The 23866-nt window shown below is 38.5% G+C and overlaps 2 protein-coding genes across 2 annotated transcripts; one reads left to right on the forward strand and one right to left on the reverse strand.

The window, feature by feature from the left end:
- Positions 1–2935: 2935 nt before the first annotated feature.
- Positions 2936–3862, reverse strand: OR6T1 (olfactory receptor family 6 subfamily T member 1). Its single transcript, XM_072813657.1, has one exon. It carries the CDS (start codon positions 3860–3862, stop codon positions 2936–2938), a length of 927 nt encoding a protein of 308 aa, XP_072669758.1.
- Positions 3863–17342: 13480 nt separating this feature from the next.
- On the forward strand, positions 17343–18275 carry LOC140625334 (olfactory receptor 8B3-like). Its single transcript, XM_072812622.1, has one exon. The coding sequence runs from the start codon at positions 17343–17345 to the stop codon at positions 18273–18275; it is 933 nt and encodes a 310-aa protein (XP_072668723.1).
- Positions 18276–23866: the final 5591 nt, after the last annotated feature.

Below are 23866 nucleotides of genomic sequence, written 5' to 3' on the forward strand. Positions count from 1 at the left end.
TTAGTATAAGTGAAGTTCCTTTCCATAATAGTAGCCGGTTGAGAGGGAATGTGTAGTATACAGGGCTTAGAGCATGGGTCAAACTGGAAAGAGGAAAGGCTTAGGTTTAAGGAAAAGGGAGCTGGAAGGTTTTGGAAGAGCAGATAGGACAGCATAGAGGAAACATGTAAGTTATTTGAAAAGAGTATATTTTAGTGGGAAGATAATTTTGGAATCAGAAGAATTAAGTCGGGGTTCTCTTTCCATGTGGTTTGGTTTAGTAGCAAGAGTGTAATTCTCTAGCCACTATACTTTGGACTTGTAGAAGGGTAGCATGTTTATTTATACAAGTCATAGTGCAAATACACTGAAGAGGACATATATGTGCAAATAATATGCAGCTTCTTTATTTTTCAATAACCAAAATGATTTTCCTTCTAATTGCCATATTGCTGGATAGGAAGAGAAAAGAGCTCAAGTTTAGGCAGATCTAGTACACTTACTTTTTTTTTTTTTTTAAGATTTTTATTTATTTATTCATGAGAGACACACAGAGAGAGGCAGAGACACAGGCAGAGGGAGAAGCAGGCTCCATGCAGGGAGCCTGATGTGGGACTCGATCCCAGGACCCTGGGATCATGTCCTGAGTCAAAGGCAGATGCTCAACCACTAAGCCACCCAGATACCCCTAGTACACTTACTTCTATGCAGAAAAATGCACATAGTCCCCTTATGTAGGTCGTCATTCCCTTCAGAAAATACCACAGTCTCCCTTAGGAGTCTGCTGTTTCCCTCTTGACCCTTTACTAGCCTGGCTCTTTCCTAGGCTGTAAGATCTATGTAGGTAGGTAGAGGGTTCGTCTTATCAAGCTTGTTTCCAAACTACATATTGTCCATTTTTCTCAGCCTCCACTGCCAATTGTAAAGTCATAACTAGCACATCTGTCCCCTAGGCCATGCAGTAGCTTCCTACTTGATCCTTTAAAATCCACTCTTCTTTCTAACCAGTTGTCCCCACAACAGCTGATTGATTTTTAAAAATACAATTAGATCATTTCCTCACTTAAAACCCTTCAAAATCTTTACATTGCCTTTACAAAGGAAGAAAGATCCACATAAAGCTTATAGATAAGGTCCTGTCTGAACCGACCTCAGCCCACCTCTCCACTTCGAGGCCTCTTGTACATTTGTTTCTCCCAGTCCATCTTGTCTTACTCTGGGACCTGGCAAATGCTACTTGCTCTTTCTGGAATGCTCCTCCTCTACTTTTTGCCTGGATAACTGCTCCTCAGTCCGAGGCCTCGATTTAAAGCTCATTTCTCCAGAGGTATGTTCCTGAGTCTTTAATCTAAATTATTTTTCCTTATTAGCTCCTCTAACAAAACTCAACTCTTTTCTCAAAAACATTTATCACAAATTGCAGCTACATACTAAGATGTGTATTTAGGTTTTCTTGTTTGTTTTTTTGTTGGTTTGTTTTTTTGGGGCACAAATCCCAACTATACTATAAGTAGGATATTGTAAAAGTGAGGGCTATGTCTACTTTGTTTACTACTAGACTAGTAGATTCACAAGCAACAAAAAAGCAGCCTCGGGTGTAGAATTGAGGAGGCATTCACTCCCAGGTTTGTGCATAGCCCTACCCTGCTCTTGCATGACCAACAGCGTGACCAAGAGGGTGTACGTCTCTTTATTTTTTTTTATTTTATTTTTATTTTTTATTTTTTTGGTGTACGTCTCTTTAAAATTTGTGCCCCACACATCTCCATTGGCCCAAGACATTACCCTAGTCTCATCCCTGCCTGGCTCAGTGCCTTAAACATACTAGGTATTTAATAATATTTCTTAAAGGAATGATTGAATAATTGTCCTTGTATTTAGACTTGGGAATTTGGGATATCCAAATAATTTGATGGTCACAGCATTCTTCCTTTATGCGATCCCTATTGGAGCTGCAAGTCACATAAAGAGCAATAGCAATTGAAAATCCAAGAACCATTTATTACCACAGCCAAAATTTAATTTTCTGTATACAGGTTCTGGTTAATCTTGTTTGTAATACTCAGTCTAGGTGGAAGGCTGCAGAAAGCTTCTTACTCCTTCCCCTATAAGCTCCTTATCTGAATCTCCATGTCTTAGCATCTGCTGGTTGGCTTCATGATATAGGATCCTGAAGCTGTAATAAGTGTGCTGAACACAGGTGAGGAAGAAGAGTAGCGGTCTCCCTGCATGAAGGCCACATCCTTACCTGCCCCAAAGTAAATGTGTCCTAACCAGAATTTTGAAACTTGACCAATTGGATCAGCCTTCTCTAGGAGGGATCGAGAAGGGGAGGCATCAGGAAGATAGGAGAAAGGAAAATGAAGGCTTGCTCCCTATTTTATATTGTATATTTATGAAGACTTTTTTTAGATTTTATTTGTTTTAGAGAGAGAGAGCACACGTGCATGTATGCAGGAGGGGCAGAAGAAAGAGAGAGAATTCTGAGCAGACTCCTTGCACAGCCTGACTTGGGGCTCAATCCCACCATCCCAAGATCATGACCTGAGCTGAAATCAAGAGTCAGATGCCTAACTGACTGAGCCACTGGGGTGCTCCATATGAAGACTATTTTTTAATTGTCTGACAAAAGTGCAGGGTGTTGCTTGAGTGATTTGAACTTCAAACCCAGTCTTAAAAATTGCATAAATTGGGACATCTGTGTGGCTCAGTGGTTTAACACCTGCATTCAGCCCAGGGTGTGATCCTGGAGACCCAAGATCGAGGTCCACATCGGGCTCCCTGCATGAAGCCTGCTTCTCCCTCTGTCTGTGTCTCTGCTCCTCTCTCTGTGTGTCTCTCTTGAATAAATACACAAAATCTTAAAAAAAATTGCATAAATTTTTAATCTCCTAATCTAATATATATATATATATATATTTTACTTGTGATCCTCATAGTCTCTCATTGCCATGATTCAGTGCCACCTCAGGGCATCTCTCAGGGCCTGCTTCACCTTATCATTGCGGAGACTGAAGATGAATGGGTTCAGGAGGGGTGTGATGATACAGCTCAGGACTGAGGCACCTTTGTTGAGCAGTGAGGACTGAGCCTCCGACACACGGATGTAGAGAAAAATGGAGCTGCCATAGACGATGACCACCACAGTAAGATGTGAGACACAAGTGGAGAATGCCTTCTTCCGCTCGGCAGCTGTGGGGGCCCTGAAAACTGTGGCAAGAATGCAGGCATAGGAAACCAAGGTCACCGCCAGTGACCCCAGTAACACTGCCGTGGAGAGCACAAATGCCACCAGCTCCAGTAGGCGGGTGTCTCCACAAGAGAGCCTCAGCAAAGGCCAGCTGTCACAGAAAAAGTGGTCAATACCACGGGGGCCACAGAAAGGTAGGCTGGCCATGAGGATGGTGGGACAGAGCACCCAGAGGAATCCAGCTAGCCAGGAGGCCAGAACTAATTGGGAACAGACACGACCGCTCATCAGAGTCTCATAATGGAGGGGGCGGCAGATTGCCAAGTAACGATCCAGAGACATGACAGCTAAGAGGAAGAAGTCGGTGGTGTCAAGGAGGAAGTAGAGGTAGGATTGGAGGATGCAACTGGCAAATGAGATGGAGTGATCCCCTGTGAGAATGATGACAAGCATTTTTGGAACCACAACAGACACAAGCAACAGCTCCAGAAAGGACAGGTTCCTCAGGAAGAAGTACATCTGTGTGTGTAGGCGTCTGCTCACCCAGCTGAGCCCAATAATGAGTAGGTTGCCTGAGGCCGTTACAATGTAGGTCACCATCAACCCCAGGAACAGCAGAGACTGTAGGATGTGGCTTCTGGGGAAACCCAAAAGGACAAACTCTGTCACCTGAGTCCAGTTTTCCAGACTCATCTCCAGTGACCTGGAGGAGAAATGAAACAGAATTTTGTAACTGGTTCCATAGCCATAAATTATCATTTAATGGATCAACAGAATAATAAGCACCTGGTGCTTCCTTACATCCTGAGATTATATTCATCTTTCTGCTTAGGAGTGACTTACAAAAAAAGAGAAATAAGATATGATAGCAAGCTGTATATCAGCAATAACATGGATGATATTATGATATTGAACATTAATTATGTATTAGGAAATTTGGATGCAGTATCTCCTCTCACAGTGGCTCTTAAAGATAAATATAACTATTCTCTCTTCTAGGTAAAGAAAGGATGACTGAAGAAGTTCAAGGAACTTTTCAATGATCAAATAGGGAGCAGGTGGTAGAGGCAGGATTTCAAACCAGATTTCTGGGGCTCCCATGCACATACTTCTTTCTGTTTCACTTAGGCTGGGTATCACATGAGTGGGGTCCAGAAGAGTGGAGGGGTCAGAGAAGACTTTACAGAATAAATGAACTATGAGCAAAATCATATTGGGATCAAGAACTCTCAGTGCTTGTGGTCCTTCTATGTCCTGGCTTAACACAAGATAACAATAAAAATCACGGCTTTCAGTGTCTTTAGAGATTTTATTTTTCTTAATCAGCCAGAGTGTCACAGGTGATGAAACTGTGGAGAGTCCAAGTCCTTTCTGGTTTGTTGTTTTTACCAACTCTTCCTTCTCTGGGTTATGGGAAATCCCTCTTCCAGGTGACTAGCTTCCTCTCATCCTCAGCTCTCCCAACGTGTTTGTGGCATAAGGTGAAGAGGGGGAAGGAAGCTTACCCAAGGAGATAGGTTGTAGCAATTTGCCTCTTCAACTATTACCTTCATTTGGAGATATGTTCATCTTGTCTTTAGAACTTTCGAACTTATGAAATTTATCCATAAGTTTTGCACGGTTCAGTTTCACTAGACATCTTGGTTCTAGGATCCTTTTGTCACATCCAGCACCAAATATGCAGAATTTCATAGATTTTGCCTGTCAATTTCATTGTCTGAAAATGTTGGAAAACATTCTAAGACAGAAAGAATGCAAATTACCATCAAGTTGTTTAATTGACGAAGAATGAAGTGTTGAGAGCTTTTGCAAAGTTTAATCCAGGAACATCTATTACTCCAGACTTCCAGCATTAAAGATGGGGAACATAAATATTTTCTCAAGTCTGTCTGGAGAAGTCTTAAGAAAAATTATCAGCAGAGGCAGAGAATCTTGGTTCCAAGGCTGAAAGAAAGACCTTCAGGGCAAGTTCTGGTTATGTCAGTAAGAAGTAAATCCTGGGATTAAGTAGCTAGCTAATAGTAAAGCTTTATACCTCCAAAGTCAATTAAATACCTCAATAAAGCTCAGAAAAGGATGTTAGAGTATTTAGGGATGACATAATCATTTCAGATAAGGAAAATATGTTAACTATGGATTTTCCCAAAGTATTGGGTAAATATTGTGTTTAAAAATAGCTTATAAAGCCTAGCTGGCAAATTTTTAATATTAGCTTTTATCTACTATTATAAAACACATATACTAAAGTCTATTATACAGCATTCCATTGGCAGTTAACCTACTGGCTACTTGCAAGTTTCTGAGTAATTTCCAGTTGGCTGGCTGTCGTTCTTATTATTCCACATAATAAAAATATAATCCCTATATATATGTGTTTAAAATTTTGTCATTTGGGGGATGCTGGGTGACTCAGTCAGTTGTGTCTGACTTTGGCTCAGGTCGTGTTCCCAGGGTCTTGGTATCCAGCCCCATTTCAGGCTCTGCACTCAGCTGGGAGTCTGCTTCTCCCTCTCTCTCTCCCCCTCCCCACCACTCATGCTCTCTGTCTGTCTCAAATAAATAAATAAAATCTTAAATTTTTTTTTCTCATTTTGAACCTCCAAATAATGTTGTTGGTTAGTTAGCCTAATGTCTAAGAAGTCTTGCATAAACTCATAGTTAGAAGTTGTTAACATTATTGGAAATGATTTCTTGTTCCCATCTACTTCACACTAAAAATAGTGTTTGGCAAGGTGAGAGCCAATGGAGGGAATTAGAGCTATGAAGGACACACATGTACACACATTTTCAATTCTATCTGCACTATAACTTAATCTACACAATTAGGTAGCTACTGTTGTTGTCCACTTTATAACTGAGCAAATTGGAGCACATCAGGTTAAAAAAACTTCAGAGGTAGAGCTAAGATGAACATTTAAGATGATCCAACCCTGATGTCAGACCATGGCACTACTAAATATAACTATTTTTACTTGAAATTTGAACCTGCCAGAGGGAAAAAGGACATTGATTTGAAGTGCTGCAATATAATAATGCCTCATAATAATAACAGCATTTACTGAGTAGCTGTAATATATTAGGAAAGGAATTTTTCATTCATTTCATTGTTCAATGTTTCAGCAACCAGGCAAGCTAAGCATTACTTCCATTCTACAGGCAAAGGAATTATGTAGAAAGTAAGGACCCGTATCTAGCGAGTAGAAAAGTTAGGGACTGGAATTTTAGGAAGTTTGACTTTAGAGACTGCACTTGTAACTGCTCAGCCATAATATCTTAGGCGGGAGAGAGTTCGTGACTATAAATTTGATTTGACGTCAACTTCCAATTGTCTCCTTGCTTCATTTGTGGGTTAATGATAAGAATTGTGCATATGGAAATTAGTTATTGTAGTTTAAAGCTTTGGTCCTAAAAAAATAAAACTATCCCTCAGAATGTGTGCTAGACTGAGCCTTATCTCGGAGGCTTTCAGCTTCTACAGAGAAGTGAGATTGGGTGTTCTGGCCCCAATCACTACTCTCCATCCCCAGAAGGACTCCCTTACCTGAGTATATCCTAGAAACTTGTCCTCCTTGTCTTTCAAGTTCTATTACAGGGTATGCTGGATCTATATCATGTAGAAAGCAGAGCATTCTGCTTGGGTTGCTTATAGATCTAGAATCACATACAGGTACTTAGCTACTTTCCCATTCCCAATAAGGACTCCTTCATGGCATTACACATTTATTATATGGCTTATTATTCTAAATCTGGTTGGAATCATCAAAACTCTCCCATCTCCCTTCTGAAATATAGGACCCTCCTGCCAGAATTTACCATAAACTTAGGCTATGAGACCTTTTCTTTCTTTTTTTTTTTCTCTTTGTCTTTAGAGAGAGAAAGCATGTGAGCTGGAGGGGGTGGGTAGGGGCAGAGAGAGAGGGGCAGAGAGAATCTTAAGCAGGATCCACACTCAGTGTGGAGCCCAAATTGAGGCTGTATCTTATGAGCCTGAGATCATGATGTGAGCTGAAATCAAGAGTTAAATGCTTGAACCACCCTGGTGTCCCTGAGATCCTTTCTCAATCCTTTCACCCACATGGACCATTTGGTCTTGCAAATTTCCCATTTCCAGGATGTATGTCCACGTCTCTGTTTAGTCCTCCGGCAATCCATTCAGAGCTCCTCTCCTGTTTCCCTTAGCCAAATCCTTCTCATTTCCACTGGCAACACATTTGCATAGCTAGTTTCTCTTTTTTTCCTCTTTAGGTATACTCCTGGTATCTTGAGGTTTGAATACATTTTATACTTTATTAGTCAAGGGAGAATCTAGGTTTATTGAATTATTTCCTCTGAGCATGGAAAACTTGCGCCAGAATCATCTAGTTTGTTGATTAAAAATACTGATTTCTAGGCTCTACCTGTAAAAATGCAATCATCCTCTGGGGATAGGGCCGAGGAATACAGATTTTTAACAATTTATCTGGGTTATTCTTATTTACCTTAGAGTTTGAGAAATGCTGGATTTAGAGAGAAAGAAGAGAGTTGGGCTTTTTGAGCAAGGTTAGGAAAAAGGGCTGAGATATTAAGAGGAGACTAAATGCTGGATTTAGAGAGAAAGAAGAGAGTTGGGCTTTTTGAGCAAGGTTAGGAAAAAGGGCTGAGATATTAAGAGGAGACTAAGTAGTAGGTATGGAATAGAAGAGCCCAGAAATGACAGGCATAGTTTTCTAAACTAAAACCATCACCAATGTGGTGGAAAGCTAACTTTACAGATGACCCAGAGAAGCCATAAATCCAGGCTATTAATTCTTACAACACTTCAGATGGCTAACCCATGCCCCAGTGTGCCCACAAATATGAGGGGATTATTCCTTTCAGGCCTGGGCTAACCAAGTACCCCATGCGAGTACCCCCATACATATGAGACTAGATACAACCTTGAACACTTTGTGCCAGGTATTTTATCAGGTACTGGAGATAAAAGTTGAATTGCTACGGAGCCATAGTGTAGTAAGGGTTAGATATATTGATTGCAAATTGTAAATTGCATTAGAATTCATTTAAGGCTGTGATAAAAGTAAAATCAAAGTCATGTAGGGGCGGAGAAAAGAAAGGAACAAATTTTGTGTATGGAGCAGCATGGAATACTTAAAAGGTTAATAACATTTAACCAAACACTTAAGGAGGAATTGTAGATCCAGAAAGGATATGAGTCTTCCAGGTTTAAAGTAACCCAAAATACCAACTTTTGAGTTTTTCAATAGGAAAATGAGATTATAAAGATTATTCATTTTTTTTTATTATCAAACTACGGTTTAAAATACACTTATAATTATTATGTAAGTATATTTCTTCTTAAAAATAGCAAGACCAGGGCATACTATTTCTTGGATGAAGAATGACTCAAACCTGATGGACTTAAAGGCTCTAGGAACATAAACTGGCTCTTGAGACAGATGAAATTTAATTGGATCCTTCCCATCTCTGCTAGTAGGCCTTTATATACTTATTACACAGTATTCTTGCTTTTAGGTAATTATCAAATAATCATTAATGTGTTAATTTAAAAAGAAATGTGACTATTTTGGGTTACTTCTTTTTTTAAAAAAAGATTTTATTTATTTATTCATGAGAGACACACAGAAGAGAGGCAAAGACAGGCAGAGGGAGAAGCAGGCTCCCTGTGGGGAGCCCATCTTGGAACTTGATCCCAGGACCCCAGGATCATGCCTTGAGTTGAAGACAGATGCTCAACCACTGACCCATCCAGGTGTCCTCAGTTACTTCTTGATAGAAATAATTTAGTTCTCAAAGGTTTGAAGTTAGAATGACTAACACAGTAACTGTTGAATGAAAAATTTCCCGGAAATTATGCTATGTTGGGCAGGGTACTTTGTCTTGTGCTATCCTACATACGATAGGTTACCCATTACTTCTCTACATGCAAAACTTGATCTTTACATGAGACTTCAGTAAGAATAAGGACAAAGTTTTCCAAAAGCTGGAGGTATGGTGTTTGAGGCCTTAATAAAAGAGAAAGTTGTTAGTCTAATTAACTCGTTATTCAAAACACAAATATCAAAGCTTCCCATAGTACCTTACTTTATTGGCTATGTGTGTAGAACTCAACAGCCAAAAGTAGCAATGGAGAGTTCTCATTCCTCTCTTCCTTCAGAGAAACAAATTGTTTTACTGTGTGCAATGAAATATGCCATATTTGTAGTACTCTAAAACTATAAGCCTTAACTTCTGTATACACAAGACTTAATTCTAACAAGCTCCTTTCTAAGTCAGAGTAAGAATAAATTCTGAGCATACAAAGTTGCCTGAGAGAAGAGGCTGATATAAATTGGCTTGTACCTGTTCTAGTACTGCACTTCTTAGGCTTCTTCTCCTGGCCAATTTGAAGAATGTAAAGTCAGAGGATCTATAGGGCTCCTCCTGTTCATGGTCATTGAAACACACAGAAGGCTTCTTGTATTGACACCTGTTTGCTCCCAGTGATACTAAGCAAAACTCCACTGTGGTGTTGAAAGAAAAGTTCCTTTAACTTCGCATGATTAATTCTTGCCATAACTGATCAATTAAAATTTACTTTAACTTGCTTTAAACTTGCTTTGAAACCCCAAAAGGGAACAACTTTGACCCAACTTGTTAAAAATAAACAATGTAATTAGTCCTTTGAGGCTACGGGAAGTAAGTTGTTTGAGTTTTGTCATAGAGTGGCTGCATACTTCTTTAAAAAGAAAAATAAAGCTATTTCTTGAGTACAGGGTAGAAGAAAATTTGCCACTATATTCAAACTTCAGGAAATACTTTTGAACTTGGTAGTGACTCAGTGAGGTCTTGGCTATCTTAATAATGTAATGAAATTATAAAAATTAAATATCTATATATTATCAGCACTAATAACAAAATAAAACTATTTTTAATAAATACTAGATATTGACTCACATACTAGTTGTGACACAATTTGTGGCATGAACTTGAATATGTTATTAAATTCTCTGAGTGTCCGTTTCCTCACCTGGAAAATGAGTTGCACAGGACTTTCAAGGGAATGGGTTGTATATAATTTGCACTAAGATAATCAATAAAGATTAGAAAAATCACTTAAATTTTTTTTAAAGATTTCAGTTATTTTATTTACGAGAGACAGAGAGAGAGAGAGAGAGAGAGAGGCAGAGACCCAGGCAGAGGGAGAAGCAGGCTCCAAGCAGGGAGCCTGACGTGGGACTCGATCCCAGGTCTCCAGAATTATGCCCTGGGTTGAAGGCGGCGCTAAACTGCTGAGCCCCTGGGCCTGCCCAAATCACTTGAATTTTTATCTCATTATCCAGCAGAATAAAAATTCTCTTCTCATTTATATAATTTCTATAAGCTCAGAGTATCCATTTTTCTCTGCTTACTCTACCCCCATCCCCTGAATGAATGTTGAACTTCAAGTCCCTTAAAATGACTGTGAACTGTCATCAAGAGCCTGCCTCTTTTTAGATGTTGTTCTACTGAAAAATTTTGCATACTCTGGAGCACGAAGTGAATTGTGAATACTATTGGTTTAGCAGAGATATGATAAAATCAAAAGAACATATTTAAAAATTCTATGATGGTTGTCCAACCTTGGTTGGAATTAGGAAATATAGTCATGTCAGACTGTGCATTGGGATTTTTTTTTAAGATTTTATTTATTTATTCATGAGAAATGCACAGAGAAAGAGGCAGAGACACAGGCAGAGGGAGAAGCAGGCTCCATGCAGGGAGCCCGATGTGGGACTTTATCCCGGGTCTCCAGGATCATGCCCTGGGCCGAAGGCAGGCGCTAAACTGCTGAGCCACCCAGGGATCCCCTCGGGATTTTTATTTGTAGCTAATTGTGGTTTTTTTTTTTTCCTCTCTTCTTGAAAATGGGAAGATATTCTATGATACTCTTAGGGATTCACAGGCTAAATAAAATATAGTTTAAAATATACAATGGATAAAAGATAATTTGGCACTGATCATAGTTGTCTGTCTAGAGAAGAGGGATAGAGCACAAGCAGGGGGAGGGACAGAGAGAGAGAGAAGTAGACTTCCCACTGACCAGGAAGCCTGAAGCAGGGCTGGATCCCAGGATCTCAAGATCATGACCAGAGGCAAAAGCAGACACTTAACTGACGGAGGCACCAGGTGCCCCTATAAAGCCATCTAGTTTTGTTATGGGAAAGTGAGGAGCCAGGCTTGCTTTGATTTTCAAGAATCAGAGGAAGTGTGCTTGAGTGTTGAATGCTATGGTGGTTACTGTGGGTGAGCTGTTCCCACCTTCATTCTAATCTCCTCAGTGGGTTGGATCTGGACCTGCAGAGAACTAGGAGTCCATCCTGGAATCCCAGTCTAGGATCCATTTCCTAAGCACAGCTGATGATTTTGTAAGCACTTAATTCCCTTTAATCCTCTTTGCTTAAAAATCCTTGAATAGTTTGTTTCCTTCACTGAAACTTAACTGTTAGAAATTCTAGTTAGAGTGGGACTTCTATAAAGCTTGGCAGATAATCACCTTCCTCCAAGGGTGTTTTGTGCCCTACTTGACCCCAAAGCCAAGTGTCATAAGAACAGGCCAAGAAACAAGAAATGAATCCAAGTGGGTTGTTCAATAACACACCTGGTGATATCTATGTTCATTCTGAGAAAAAAAGGTCCTTATGATAATATTTCATCTTAGAATAAAGATGGAATATTATTCTGAGGGGAGATTACATAACTGCTATCTTTTCCCCAAAAATGGGCATGTCCTCTTCTCTTTTCTTTTTTTTCTCCCTTATACCTGCTTACTCTGGTGAATCAATGCAAATGATTAGGGAAAATTGAAATGTCTATTGGCTGAGTTAGCTCAGAAACTACTCCATAATAACATTAAATTATATGAGAAATTGCCCAAGTTGAAAATATGTGTGAAGTATGTGAAGGTTGTCTTTGATACTTTCCAAATCCTTTTCTGGAATCTGATCGTCTTCCTCCTCAACAAAATCTTTTATTGGCTATTTGAATACTCTTGTAGGGGTACTTTTTGTCCTTTGCCATACAAATTCACCCTCACTTGTTATCTTAGTAAAGCGTATGCGAGAAAGATATATATATATATATATGTACACAAGAGCAGTGGATTACTGACTGCGCTATTTCAATTCCAGAGTTACTAGCATAAAAAAAAATTCAGAGATTAGCCTAAAAGAGTACCAGATTGGTGAAGTTTCAGGCAGCTTCAAAAATGAATGAAAGAACATCCTACACTGTGGGGATATCTGTGTGGTGACTGGGTTGTGCCTCAAAACCAACAACTCAAATGATAAATATTTTAACTTATTAATAAAATTTTAATTTAATTACAAGTAGAAACTGAGAGAGACTTAATTTGAATTCAGGGAGAATATGTCATCTAGAGATGAATTGTGCTTTTATATTTTGAGGAAAACAGGAAGGTAATACATAGAATAATAATTTAATAACAATAATATTAGGAATATTGATATTAATTGTTAACCTATTATTATTAATATAATAGTAATAACATCATTATTATGCCAGTGCATATTTATCTAAGTTTCAGTAAGTATACTAAATTATTTATATTCATTAACATACTCCAATCTCCCAACAGCTCAATACAGTAATAATGACATTTGAGGAGTCCTTTCTTTGTAAACCAACTACTTGTGCCAGCAGAATCTTCTTTAATCCTCAACACTGCTATGAGGCAGGAACTACTTTGTCTCTATTTTATAGATTAGGAAATTGAGTTGTAGAGAAATCTGCTTGCCTAAGGTCAGCCAGCTAACAAGACGACAGAAGATTTAAATATGGTCATTTGCCCCAGGATCCAGGCTCCTACCCACTTTATTACACATGTGTGATTATTTCACAAATACCAGACGAATATAATCTGATGGCAGCATCCGTCACTGATATTTATGGAGCACCCAGTTTGTGCCAGACCCTGTTTCCTACCACTTCAGAAATATTTATTCTTTCCTCTCACATTTCCATGGAGGAAAGGACTTCCTTTCTTCTCCACATTCTGGAAATCTTGGATTTTTCCCGTTTTACCTGATTTCCTAACAGAAGAGGAGCCTTTCATCTGGAGTCTAAAATTCTTTGGGCCATACCTTTACCAGTAGGTGGAGCTATCATGCTTCAAAAGCAAGAAGGCAACTCCATCCTTTTCTTTGGACCAGTTCATTTATTAATAGAAAAATGACTCTTTTTGGCATCATCTCGTCACCCTTACTCCTGCAAAGTAAATAGACTGATACATAGAATCGCTTTTCTGCTGGTGAGGAATGTCCACAATTTTCCTTTTGTTGATTTAGGGCCAGAGAGAATAAGTAGGAAGCCTCATTTGGCTTTAAGATTAAAGATTTTTCCAATCTAATATTTACTAGAGAGTTCTGCTTTCTACAGATAATGACCCCCTTGCCATTGCTACAGCTGGTTTGTATCTTATTTGACCAGAGGCCTTTGTGCATATTCTTTACTGATTAGAACTTAGAGAAGAAGAATTAATCTTAAGATGAACTAACAACTTCTAAAAAAATTGCTTAAGATTTTTAGTCAGCCTTTAAAAAAAGAAAATTCTGCATTTGGGACAACCTAGGTGGACTTGGAGGACAGTATGCTAAGTGAAATAGGGCAGACATAAAAAGACCAATACTGCATGATTTCACTTATATATGTAATCTAAACATGTCAAACTCATGAAAGCCTAGAGTAGAATGATAGTTGTCAAGGGCTGGGGAGTGAGCAAAAGGAGATACTCTCTAAAGGGAAAAATGTTACAGTTCTGCAAGATGCATAAGTTATGGAAATTTGATGTACAACATTGTAACTATAATTAATAATACTTTAATATATCCTTGAAATTTGGTAACAGTTGATTGTAAGTGTTCTCATCACAGAGAATTCATAATTATGTGAGGTAATGAATATGTTAAATAGCTTGAATGTGATGATCATTTTACAATGTATGCATATATCAAAACATCAGGCCCCGGGTTAAAATACATGATTTCTTGCATCTTTAGAAAATATAGCATCACATAAAGCTTTAATTACCACTGACTTTGACAAGTTAGAATATATTGAACTTGAGTTACTTAAAAAGGAGTGAGGTGGGGTACCTGGGGGGGCTCAGTGGTTGAGCATCTGCATTTGGCTCATGTCCTGATTCCCGGGGTCCTGGGATCATGTCCCACAGCCTGCTTCTCCCTCTGCCTGTTTCTGCCTCTCTCTGTGTCTTCATGAATATATAAATAAAATCTTAAAAAAATAAAAAGGAGTCAGGTATGAGCAAGAAGTGCTGATGTATGTCAGAGAAAACAAGACCATTTAATGTTATAACTGAATTAGGCTAAGGTGACCATTATGTAGAATGGGAGAAAGGAAGGGAGGGAATGAGGGTTTTGCAATGTAAGGATAAGCCAGAACCTCCCTATCTTCATTCCACATTTGCCCATATTTATGCGGTTTATATTAAAGATGAAAGAATGACTTTCAGCTGTAGCTTAGAGCCTTAGCATAAGATCCTTCTTGCAATGTGATTTGATATGTTTAGAGGGAGTATTTCTAGTTATTGTATCAGCTAAGTAAGAGTTTGTAACTTTTCATAGAGAACACCTTTTCTGGGGTCGCCTGGGTGGTTGGCTTGGTCAGTTAAGCACCTGACTCTTGATTTCATCTCAGGTCATGATCTCAGGGTCATGAGCTCTAGTCCCACATTGTGCTCTGTCTCTCCAAAAAAAAACAAAAAACAAACAAAAAAAACAAATCAGAAAAAGAAAACACATTTTATGGACCCTCCCAGGTACTCATCACTGTTGTAGCCTAAGGAATGTCTATCCAGTTGGGACACTATTCAAATTTGGCCTGAGGCATTCTTAGCTGCCTAGTAATTTTGAGGGGTCTGAGAAAAATAATTGGGATTCATTTCAGTAATGGTTTGGTTTAAAATTTTCTTAAATATAAAATCCACAATTGGAAGATTTCTCAAATTCTTTTCTTGCCCTTCTGCTCTTTTTTTCTCTTTCTTTTCTCTCCCTGAGTTTACCTAATCCCATGGCTTTAGCCTCAAAGGAAACGATGCCCAAATCTCTTTCGCATGTACTGACCTTCCTCCTTATATTTATTTAGCCTTCATTGGACATTTTCCTAATGCGTACTTCTGCTTGGATGTCCTGCAACAATCTCACCATGTTCAACACTGAATGTATACTTCTCATAAATATTTCCAATCTTTTTGAGTTCCTTCTGTTTGTAGTAACAGCATAAGTTAGCAAAACACCTAAGCTGGTGTCCTTTGGATTTTTTTTTTTTGTCTATTTCTTTCTATCTTCTTTGTTAGAAGAACTGCTGACTCTTCCTTTGCAATGTCTCTTGAATATATTTGTTTCTTGGAATTACTCACAGCAGCACTATTATTTCAGGGCATTTAAAAATTATCCACAGTCAGTGGATGTTGTGATTGCCTCCCAAAGCTTGACCCTGCCTTCACTCCATCTTATACCAGTCCATCTTGCTGGTGTGCACCATGTTAATATTCCTGAGTCCGCATTTTGATTATTTCAATCCTGTGCCAAAAAAGCAATAAAAACCCTGAACAGTTCCCATTGGCCTCCCATGGTGAGCTGACCTGGAGTTGGGCATTTTAGTGCTTCCTAAACTAGATCCAAATCTGTCTTTTGATCTGAGTCTGTGCTGCAGTCCCTGGAGGGAGACTTTGGGCCCTCTGAGTGCCTGTGGAAGTCCTCAATGTGACACTAAGAGGAGGAAAATGATATTCTTTCTCTGAGTTCAGTAACTTTGATCTGAAGTGCTCCTCCATGACCACCAGGAGTTCAGCAGTGGCCTTCACATACTTCACTGGTATTTTTTTTTGTTCCACACTCAGGGTGTGAAGAAAAACATTGACATTACGCAAGGCTTTGCCTATAGAACAAGACCTCTGTTGCATTTAGTAACTAGTATAGTTCCCAGGAAAGATGGAAAAAGGATTCTCATTCATTTATCTAATTAAAAAAATATCTAGTCAGTACTGACTGTATATGTGTCAAATTACGAAGCTGCTACAGAAATAGTGCTGAAGAAAACAGACATAATCCGTGTCCCTTTAGAACTTAAATTCAAATGTACGTGAGTGTATTAATGTGTGTGTATGTGTTGTAGGAAGACACAGTGAACAAACAATGTATAGTATTTCGTATGGCAGTGGGTGCTATGGATGCAGGAAAGATCATCTGCTTTTCTGTTTGGGGATGTTGCCTTATTTGACAACACACCAAAAGGTGTTATAATGGTATTTTCCAATATGTCACTGTTACTATAATGAACTAGGCTATAAATGCAGAGTAGGTAATTTATTTTTGCTATAAAGCCTGATCTCTGGGGAAAACACTGGGAGAACAGGTCTTCCAGTTTTTAATCAGGTCCCTAGTATTTCCTAACTCATGAAAACCCCTGGGATCATATTAGCATGGGGGCTCTTTTGGCACCAGAAGATGATATTTACTACCTACCCCCTAGTCTGGAGAAAAACACTTTTGGCAAAGCCACTATCAGAAATCATGTTCTGCAAGTCGTGGCTCCTCAGAGGTCTGTGCTCTGGTTCCCTTGGTCCAAAACTCACTCAAAACAAAAACTGTAATGAAGAATATCTGTTCTTGGCTGCTCCCCTCTAAAATTCATCACAGCCACTTGTGCCTCTTTGAGAAGGGAGAAAAATGAGCAAGGCCCAGTATTGAAGTCCCAGGGCAGAAGGGTGAGTATTGAATTTTATCTGTCCTGTTCTTCTTCCTCCCAACCCTGAGGAAGCTGAAGATCTGGAGTGGCATTATTATCTCCTCTCTGCTGAGACAGCCATTGGTCATCAAATGGGGCTGGTAGACTGTCAAAGCAGAAGTGGAGCAGAAATAATGTCGTCTTGATTGGCCACAGGATAACTCAGTCTTACCCCTACAGCACTAGCCTGTTAGTGTTTTTGATATACATCTTTAAACAGTCGCTCAGCCTTTATACAGTGGAGACGACCAAGGCACACAGCAGGGTGGGTTTGAGTTCATTCTTTCATTCTGGGTCTCAGTCTCATTATGGAGGAATTAGGGAGAGACAGCCGGGTACTCATTTTAATGTCACCGTTTGTCCTGTTCTCACAGATACGCCCTCGGGAAGAATGGCCATAGGAAATGACTCTTCAGTGACCGAGTTTATCCTGCTGGGTTTAACACAACAGCCAGAACTCCAGCTGCCTCTCTTCTTCATTTTCTTAGGATTCTATGTGGTCACCATGGTGGGGAACATGGGCTTGATTTTTCTGATTGGTCTGAACCCTCACCTGCACACTCCCATGTACTACTTTCTCTTCAACCTTTCCTTCATTGATTTCTGCTACTCGTCTGTCATAATCCCTAGAATGCTGATGAGTTTTGTAAAGGAGAACATCATCTCTTATGCAGAGTGCATGACACAGCTCTGTTTCTTCTCTTTCTTTGTTATCGATGAGTGCTATGTTTTGACATCAATGGCTTATGACCGGTATGTGGCCATCTGTAAGCCCCTGCTCTACAAGGTCACCATGTCCCATCAGGTCTGCCTCATGCTGATGGTGGGAACATATGTGATGGGGTTTGTGGGTGCCATTGCCCACACCGGTTGTATGCTGAGACTCAGCTTCTGTGATGGCAACATCGTCAATCATTACATGTGTGACATACCTCCTCTTCTCCAGCTCTCTTGCACAAGCACGTATATCAATGAGGTTATGGTTTTCATTGTGGTGGGCATCAATGTAATAGTGCCCAGTCTCACTATCTCCATTTCTTACACCTTGATCCTCTCCAACATATTCCATATCCGTTCTACAGAGGGCAGGTCCAAAGCCTTCAGTACCTGTAGCTCTCACATAGTTACTGTTTCTCTCTTCTTTGGAGCATCGGCATTCATGTACCTTAAGCCCTCTCCTGCTGGGTCTCTGGATCGAGATAAAGTATCCACAGTTTTTTATACCATCGTGGGGCCAATGATGAATCCTTTTATTTACAGTCTAAGGAACAAAGATGTTAAAATTGCACTGAGTAAGACTTTGAAGAAAAGGGTGTTCTCATAAATGGAAACTGTCTTAGTTCCAGATTCCAAATCCTAGCAAGGGCATACAGTGTATGAAGCTATGGAGGGAACAGTAAGAAGTCAAAGTAGAAATGCAAATGATTCAAATAATAGGGTAAATTAATTATTTATAAATCACTGCACACAAACAATATAAAGAAGAGGGATCAGTCCTTTATCTTTTCATAGAAGGTAAAAAGGAGTTCACTTGTCATTCTTCTGCTTATTTTCAGAAGTCATTAAGTTTTAAGTATAAAGGGTTGTACGTTGGTAAATCCAGAAATGGTAAATTCTGAGATTTTTGGCTGAGGCATGCTTGGAATTCCTGTGAAGCTTTGTCATGGATATATAGACTTTGGTGGACTTGAGATTTGGTTTTTATTCATTCATTTAATAAACCTTCATTGGGGGTGAAAAAAAAGGCTGTGGGGGAGTGAGAGTTGTCTATTAGACTGCTGTAGGACATTTTGTTTAGGGAGATTCTTTTGTTTCCCCAAAGAAGATAAAAATAGAAAGATTCCCTTTTCCCTCTGGTCTCTGGTCTCAAGGGAGTGTGGTAAAGGGAGATTTCCTTCTGATCCTAGATCCTAAGGACAAGAAATTAAGGTAACTTTTTAGAGCTATCAGGAATAAAAGGAACACTGGGTTTTGCCTCTTGGGATTTCAGGGCAGGAAATATAGATAATGGGAGAGGCTGTATTAGTAGAAGAATTTTTGTCCTTTTCGCAAATAGTCCTAAAAATCTTAAATCCTTTTAGCAATCAGCATTTTCCCTTTATTATTTCCACTGTCCCTTTTGTCTCAGAAGTTTAATGGCACAAACAATACAGTAATTTCATCAACAAATAGATTCTGAGCACCTATCCTAGACAAGCTCTGTTGTTAAACATCGTGGATATAGTGGTAAGTAAGACATGCAATGTCTGTGCTCTCACAGGGCAGATAGAGTTGTTTTCTCAGTCTTGAGTTTTGAGATTTCTTGATATATTCTGAATGCAAAGTATATCAGACATGTGGTTTAAATATTTTCTCCTAACTTATCTTGTCTTTTCATTCTCTTTTTTTTTAAAAAGATTTTGTTTATTTATTCATGAGAGACATGAGAGAGGGGCAGAGACATTGGCAGAGGGAGAAGCAGGCTCCCTGTGGGGAACCTGATGTGAGACTAGATTCCAGGACCCCGGGATCTTGACCTGAGCTGAAAGCAGGTGCTCAACCACTGAGTCACCCAGGTGTTCCTCTTTTCATTCTCTTAATATTATCTTTCAAAAAGCAGAAAATCTTAATTTTGATGAATTCTAATGTCTCAATTTTTATTATGGCTTGAACGTTTGGGGTCATATTTAACAGGTCTTTTGCTTATCCTAGAGTTCCAAGGATTTCTCTGTTATGTTTACTTCTCTAAGTAGTATGGCATTTAAGTCCATGATCTGTTTTGAATTACTTTTTCTATATGGTGTGGGCTGTTGATCGGAGTAAATGTTTTTGCATATGGATATCTAATTATCCCAGCATCCTTAGTTGAAAAATAGTTCAGACTCAAGTCAACAAAGATATTTGGATCCAGAGGTAGTAGTGGAGAAGGGGAAATGTGTGGCTCTGGCGCTGCTAGGTACTGATGAATGCCTTTGTGCTTCTGAGTGCATTAAATAAAAGTTTGGGAAGGGAATTACTGGGCGAATGGAAAGTCTATGTTTAACTTTTTATGAAACTGCTCAATTGTTTTCAAAAGAGACTCTACTATTATTATATTCCCACTAGCAATATTTGACAATTTTTTCCATATTTTTTGCCAACACTTGGTAATGTCTGTCTTCTTAATCATAGCCGTCCAGGTGGTGCAGTAGTATTTCATTTTTTAAAAAATATTATTTATTTATTCATGAGAGACAGAGAGAGAGAGAGAGAGAGAGGGAGAGAGAGAGAGGCAGAGCCACAGGCAGAGGGAGAAGAAGGCTCCATGCTGGCAACCTGTCGCAGTACTGGATCCTGAGTCTTCGGGATCACACCCAGGGCTGAAGGCGGCGCTAAACTGCTCAGCCACCCGGGCTGCCCTCATTTTGGTTTTAATTTGCACATCCTTAATGAATAACACTGAGCATTTTTTCATATGCTTATTAGCCAATTGTATACCTTCTTTGAAATATCAGTTTAAATATTGTGTCTATTTTCTTTTTTCTAATTGAAATGTAGGTGATATAGAGTTTTATATTAATTTTAGGTGTACAATGTAATGAATTGATAATTCTATGTATGATGAAATGATCATCATGGTAAATATAGGTACCATCTGGAACCATACAATGTTGTTAACAATATTATTGACTATATCCCCTATGCTATTCTTTTCATGTCTGTGAGTTTTTCTGATTAGGTTATTTCTCTATTCAATATTAAACTGTAAGACACAGTTAAGAAAATGAAAAGTCAAATCATAAACCAAGGATGTATATATTTGATAATTGACTTGTGTTAAGAAAATATAAACAACTCTTATTAGTTCTATGGTTTATTATTTTTCATTCTTTTACTTTCAACCTACTTTCATTGTTATATTTGAAGCAAGTTTCTTTTAGGTAGCATGTAGTTGAGTTTTTAAATGAACCTTGAAAATCTCTGCTTTTTAATTGGCCTCTCCATGTAATTTGTTTAGACTATTACTGATCTCTTGATGTCTGAGGGCTGACTCTAATATTGCGTTATTTTCTCTTTGTTTCCACTGTTTCTTGTTTCTCCGCTTTTCTTGCCTTCCTATCAATTATTTGACCTCTCTCAGAATTCAACTTTGATTTATACTTAGTGATTGGAGGAAATATCTCTGTCTATATACTCTAGATAGCACAGTATACTATGTTACATATAGTACATATATGTAACTTATATGGTCTAGTGGTATTGACATTTTATGACCTGGAATAAAGTGTAGAAAACTTGCTTCTATTTACTTCCCTTTACTCTTTTCCATTAAAAAAAAAAAAAAAAAACTGTCTTTAGGGCAGCCCTGGTGGTGCAGCGGTTTAGCGCTCCCTGCAGCCTGGGGTGTGATCCTGGGAGCCCGGATCGAGTCCCTCTGCCTGTGTCTCTGCCTCTTTCTCTCCCTCTGAATAAATAAATAAATAAATAAATAAATAAATAAATAAATAAATCTTTAAAAAAAATTGTCTTTAGTATTTTTTTCTACATAGAGTGTCACGTCAGATGGTGTAATTACTTTAGCTTCAAATGTCAAAAAATTGTTCTAAAAAATCATGAAGATAGTCTTATTTATCTCTATTTTTCCATAGTCAATAGTTCTTCCTTCCTGGAGTTTCAGGCTTCATCCTGAGATCATTCCTTTCTGTTTCATATACTTTTGAACCATTCTGAAAGGGTCAGTATCTTGACAAATTATGTTACATTTCCTTCATCTGCATAGGTATTTATTTCCCCTTTATTCCTGAAGGATATTGTTAGTGGATATAGAATTCAATATTGATGTTGAGTTTGAGAAATTCTTTATAGATTTTGGATACTAACCTTTTATTAGGTCATTTGCAAATATCTTCTCCCATTCCAAAAGTTGTCTTTAGGCTATGTTGGTTGTTTCCTTCACTGTGCAGAAGCTTTTTATCTTGATGAAGTCCCAATAGCTCATTTTTGCTTGTTTTCCCTGCCTCAGGATATATATCTAGTAAGAAGTTGCTCTGGCTGAGATCAAGAAGTTGCTGCCTGTGTTATCCTCTAGGATTTTGATAATTTCCTGCCTCACATTTAGGTCTTTCATCCATTTTGAATTTGTTTTTGTGTGTGGTATAAGAAAGTGGTCCAATTTCATTCTTTTGCATATTGCTGTGCAGTTTTCCCAACATTGTTTGTTGAAGAGACTGTCTTTTTTTCATTGAATATTCTTTTATAAAACTCAACTTATAAAACTTATAAAGCTCAACACTTGGGGTGCCTGGGTGGCTCAATCAGTTAACCATTTCCAACACTTGATTTTGGCTCAGGTCAGAATCTCAGGGTCCTGAGATCTAGCCTGGCCTTGGGGTCTGAGCTGGGTGTGGAGCCTGCTTGGGATTTTCTTTCTCCCTCTGCACCTACCTCTGCTCAAACGTACACGCTATCTCTCTCTCTCAAAACAAAAACAAAAACTCAACACCAAAAAACAATCCAGTTTAAAAATGGGCAGAAGACATGAATAAACATTTCTCTAAAGAGGACATACAGATGACTAACAGACACATTAAAGACGCTCAACATCATTTATCATCTGGGAAATGTAAGTCAAAACTAGAGTGAAATATTACCTCATGCCAGTCAGAATAGCTAAAATTAACAACACAGGAAACAACGGATGTTGACAAGGATGTGGAGGAAGGGGAACCCTCTTGCACTGTTGGTTGGAAATGCAAATGGGTACAGACAGTCTGGAAAAGAGTATGGAGGTTCCTCAAAAAGATAAAAATAGACTACCCTACAATACAGCAATTGCACTAATAGGTATTTACCTAAAAGATACAAAAACACTGATTTAAAGGGATATACACACACCCTGATATTTATAGCAGCATTATCAACAATAGCCAAATTATGGAAAGAGCTTAAATGCCCATCAACTGATGAATGAATAAAGAATATGTAATTAATATATATATATAGTGAAATATTACTCTCTATATATTCACTATATATAGTGAAATATAGTGAAATATTACTCAGCCATAAAAAGAATAAATTCTTGCCATTTGCAGTGATGTGGGTAAGCTAGAGTATACTATGTGAAACAAAATAAATCAGAGAAAGACAAAAGCCATATGATCTCACTCATATGTGGAACTCATTGTAGATACAAAACAATGAACATAGTGGGGAAAAAAAAGAGAGGCAAATCAGAAAACAGACTCTAAACTATAGAGAATAAACTGAGAGTTTCTGGAGGGGAGATGAATGGTGGAATAGGTGAAATGGGTGATGGGGAGTAAGAAGGGCACTTGTAATGAGCACTTAGTGTTGTATGTAAGTGTTGAATCACTAAATTCTGCACCCGAAAATAATATTACACTGTATGCTAACTGGAATTTAAATAGAAACTTGAAAAAAAAAGAATTCAAAATTGGTAGTTCCTTTATGCTGAAACCCCATTCTTCTTCATTATTTCGGTTGGCTGTCATCTTAATCATTATATCTCTGTAGGTTACTTGTCACTTCTCTCTACCTTCATGGAAGATTTTGTTTTGTTTTCAGTTTTTAAAAATTTGACTATGATGAGCCATGACATGGATTTCTTTGGATTTATTCTGTCTAAGGTTTGCACAGCTCTTGAACTTCTGTTGATTTTGAGAAAATTTTAGCCACTATGTCTGTTAATTTTTGTTTATTTGTTTCAAGTTTTTATTTAAATTCTAGTTAGTTAACATATAGTGTAAAATTGGTTTCAGGAGTAGAATTTAGTGATTCACCACTTACATATAACACCTAGTGCCCATCACAACAAGTGCCCTCCGTAATCTCCATCACCCATTAATCCATCGCCCCCCACTTCTTCTCCAGCAACCCCTAGTTTGTTCTCTCTAGTTAAGAGTATGTTTTACGGTTTGCCTCTCTCTTTTCACC

Source organism: Canis lupus, chromosome 3 (genome assembly GCF_048164855.1).
Source record: "Canis lupus baileyi chromosome 3, mCanLup2.hap1, whole genome shotgun sequence".
NCBI lineage: Eukaryota > Metazoa > Chordata > Mammalia > Carnivora > Canidae > Canis > Canis lupus.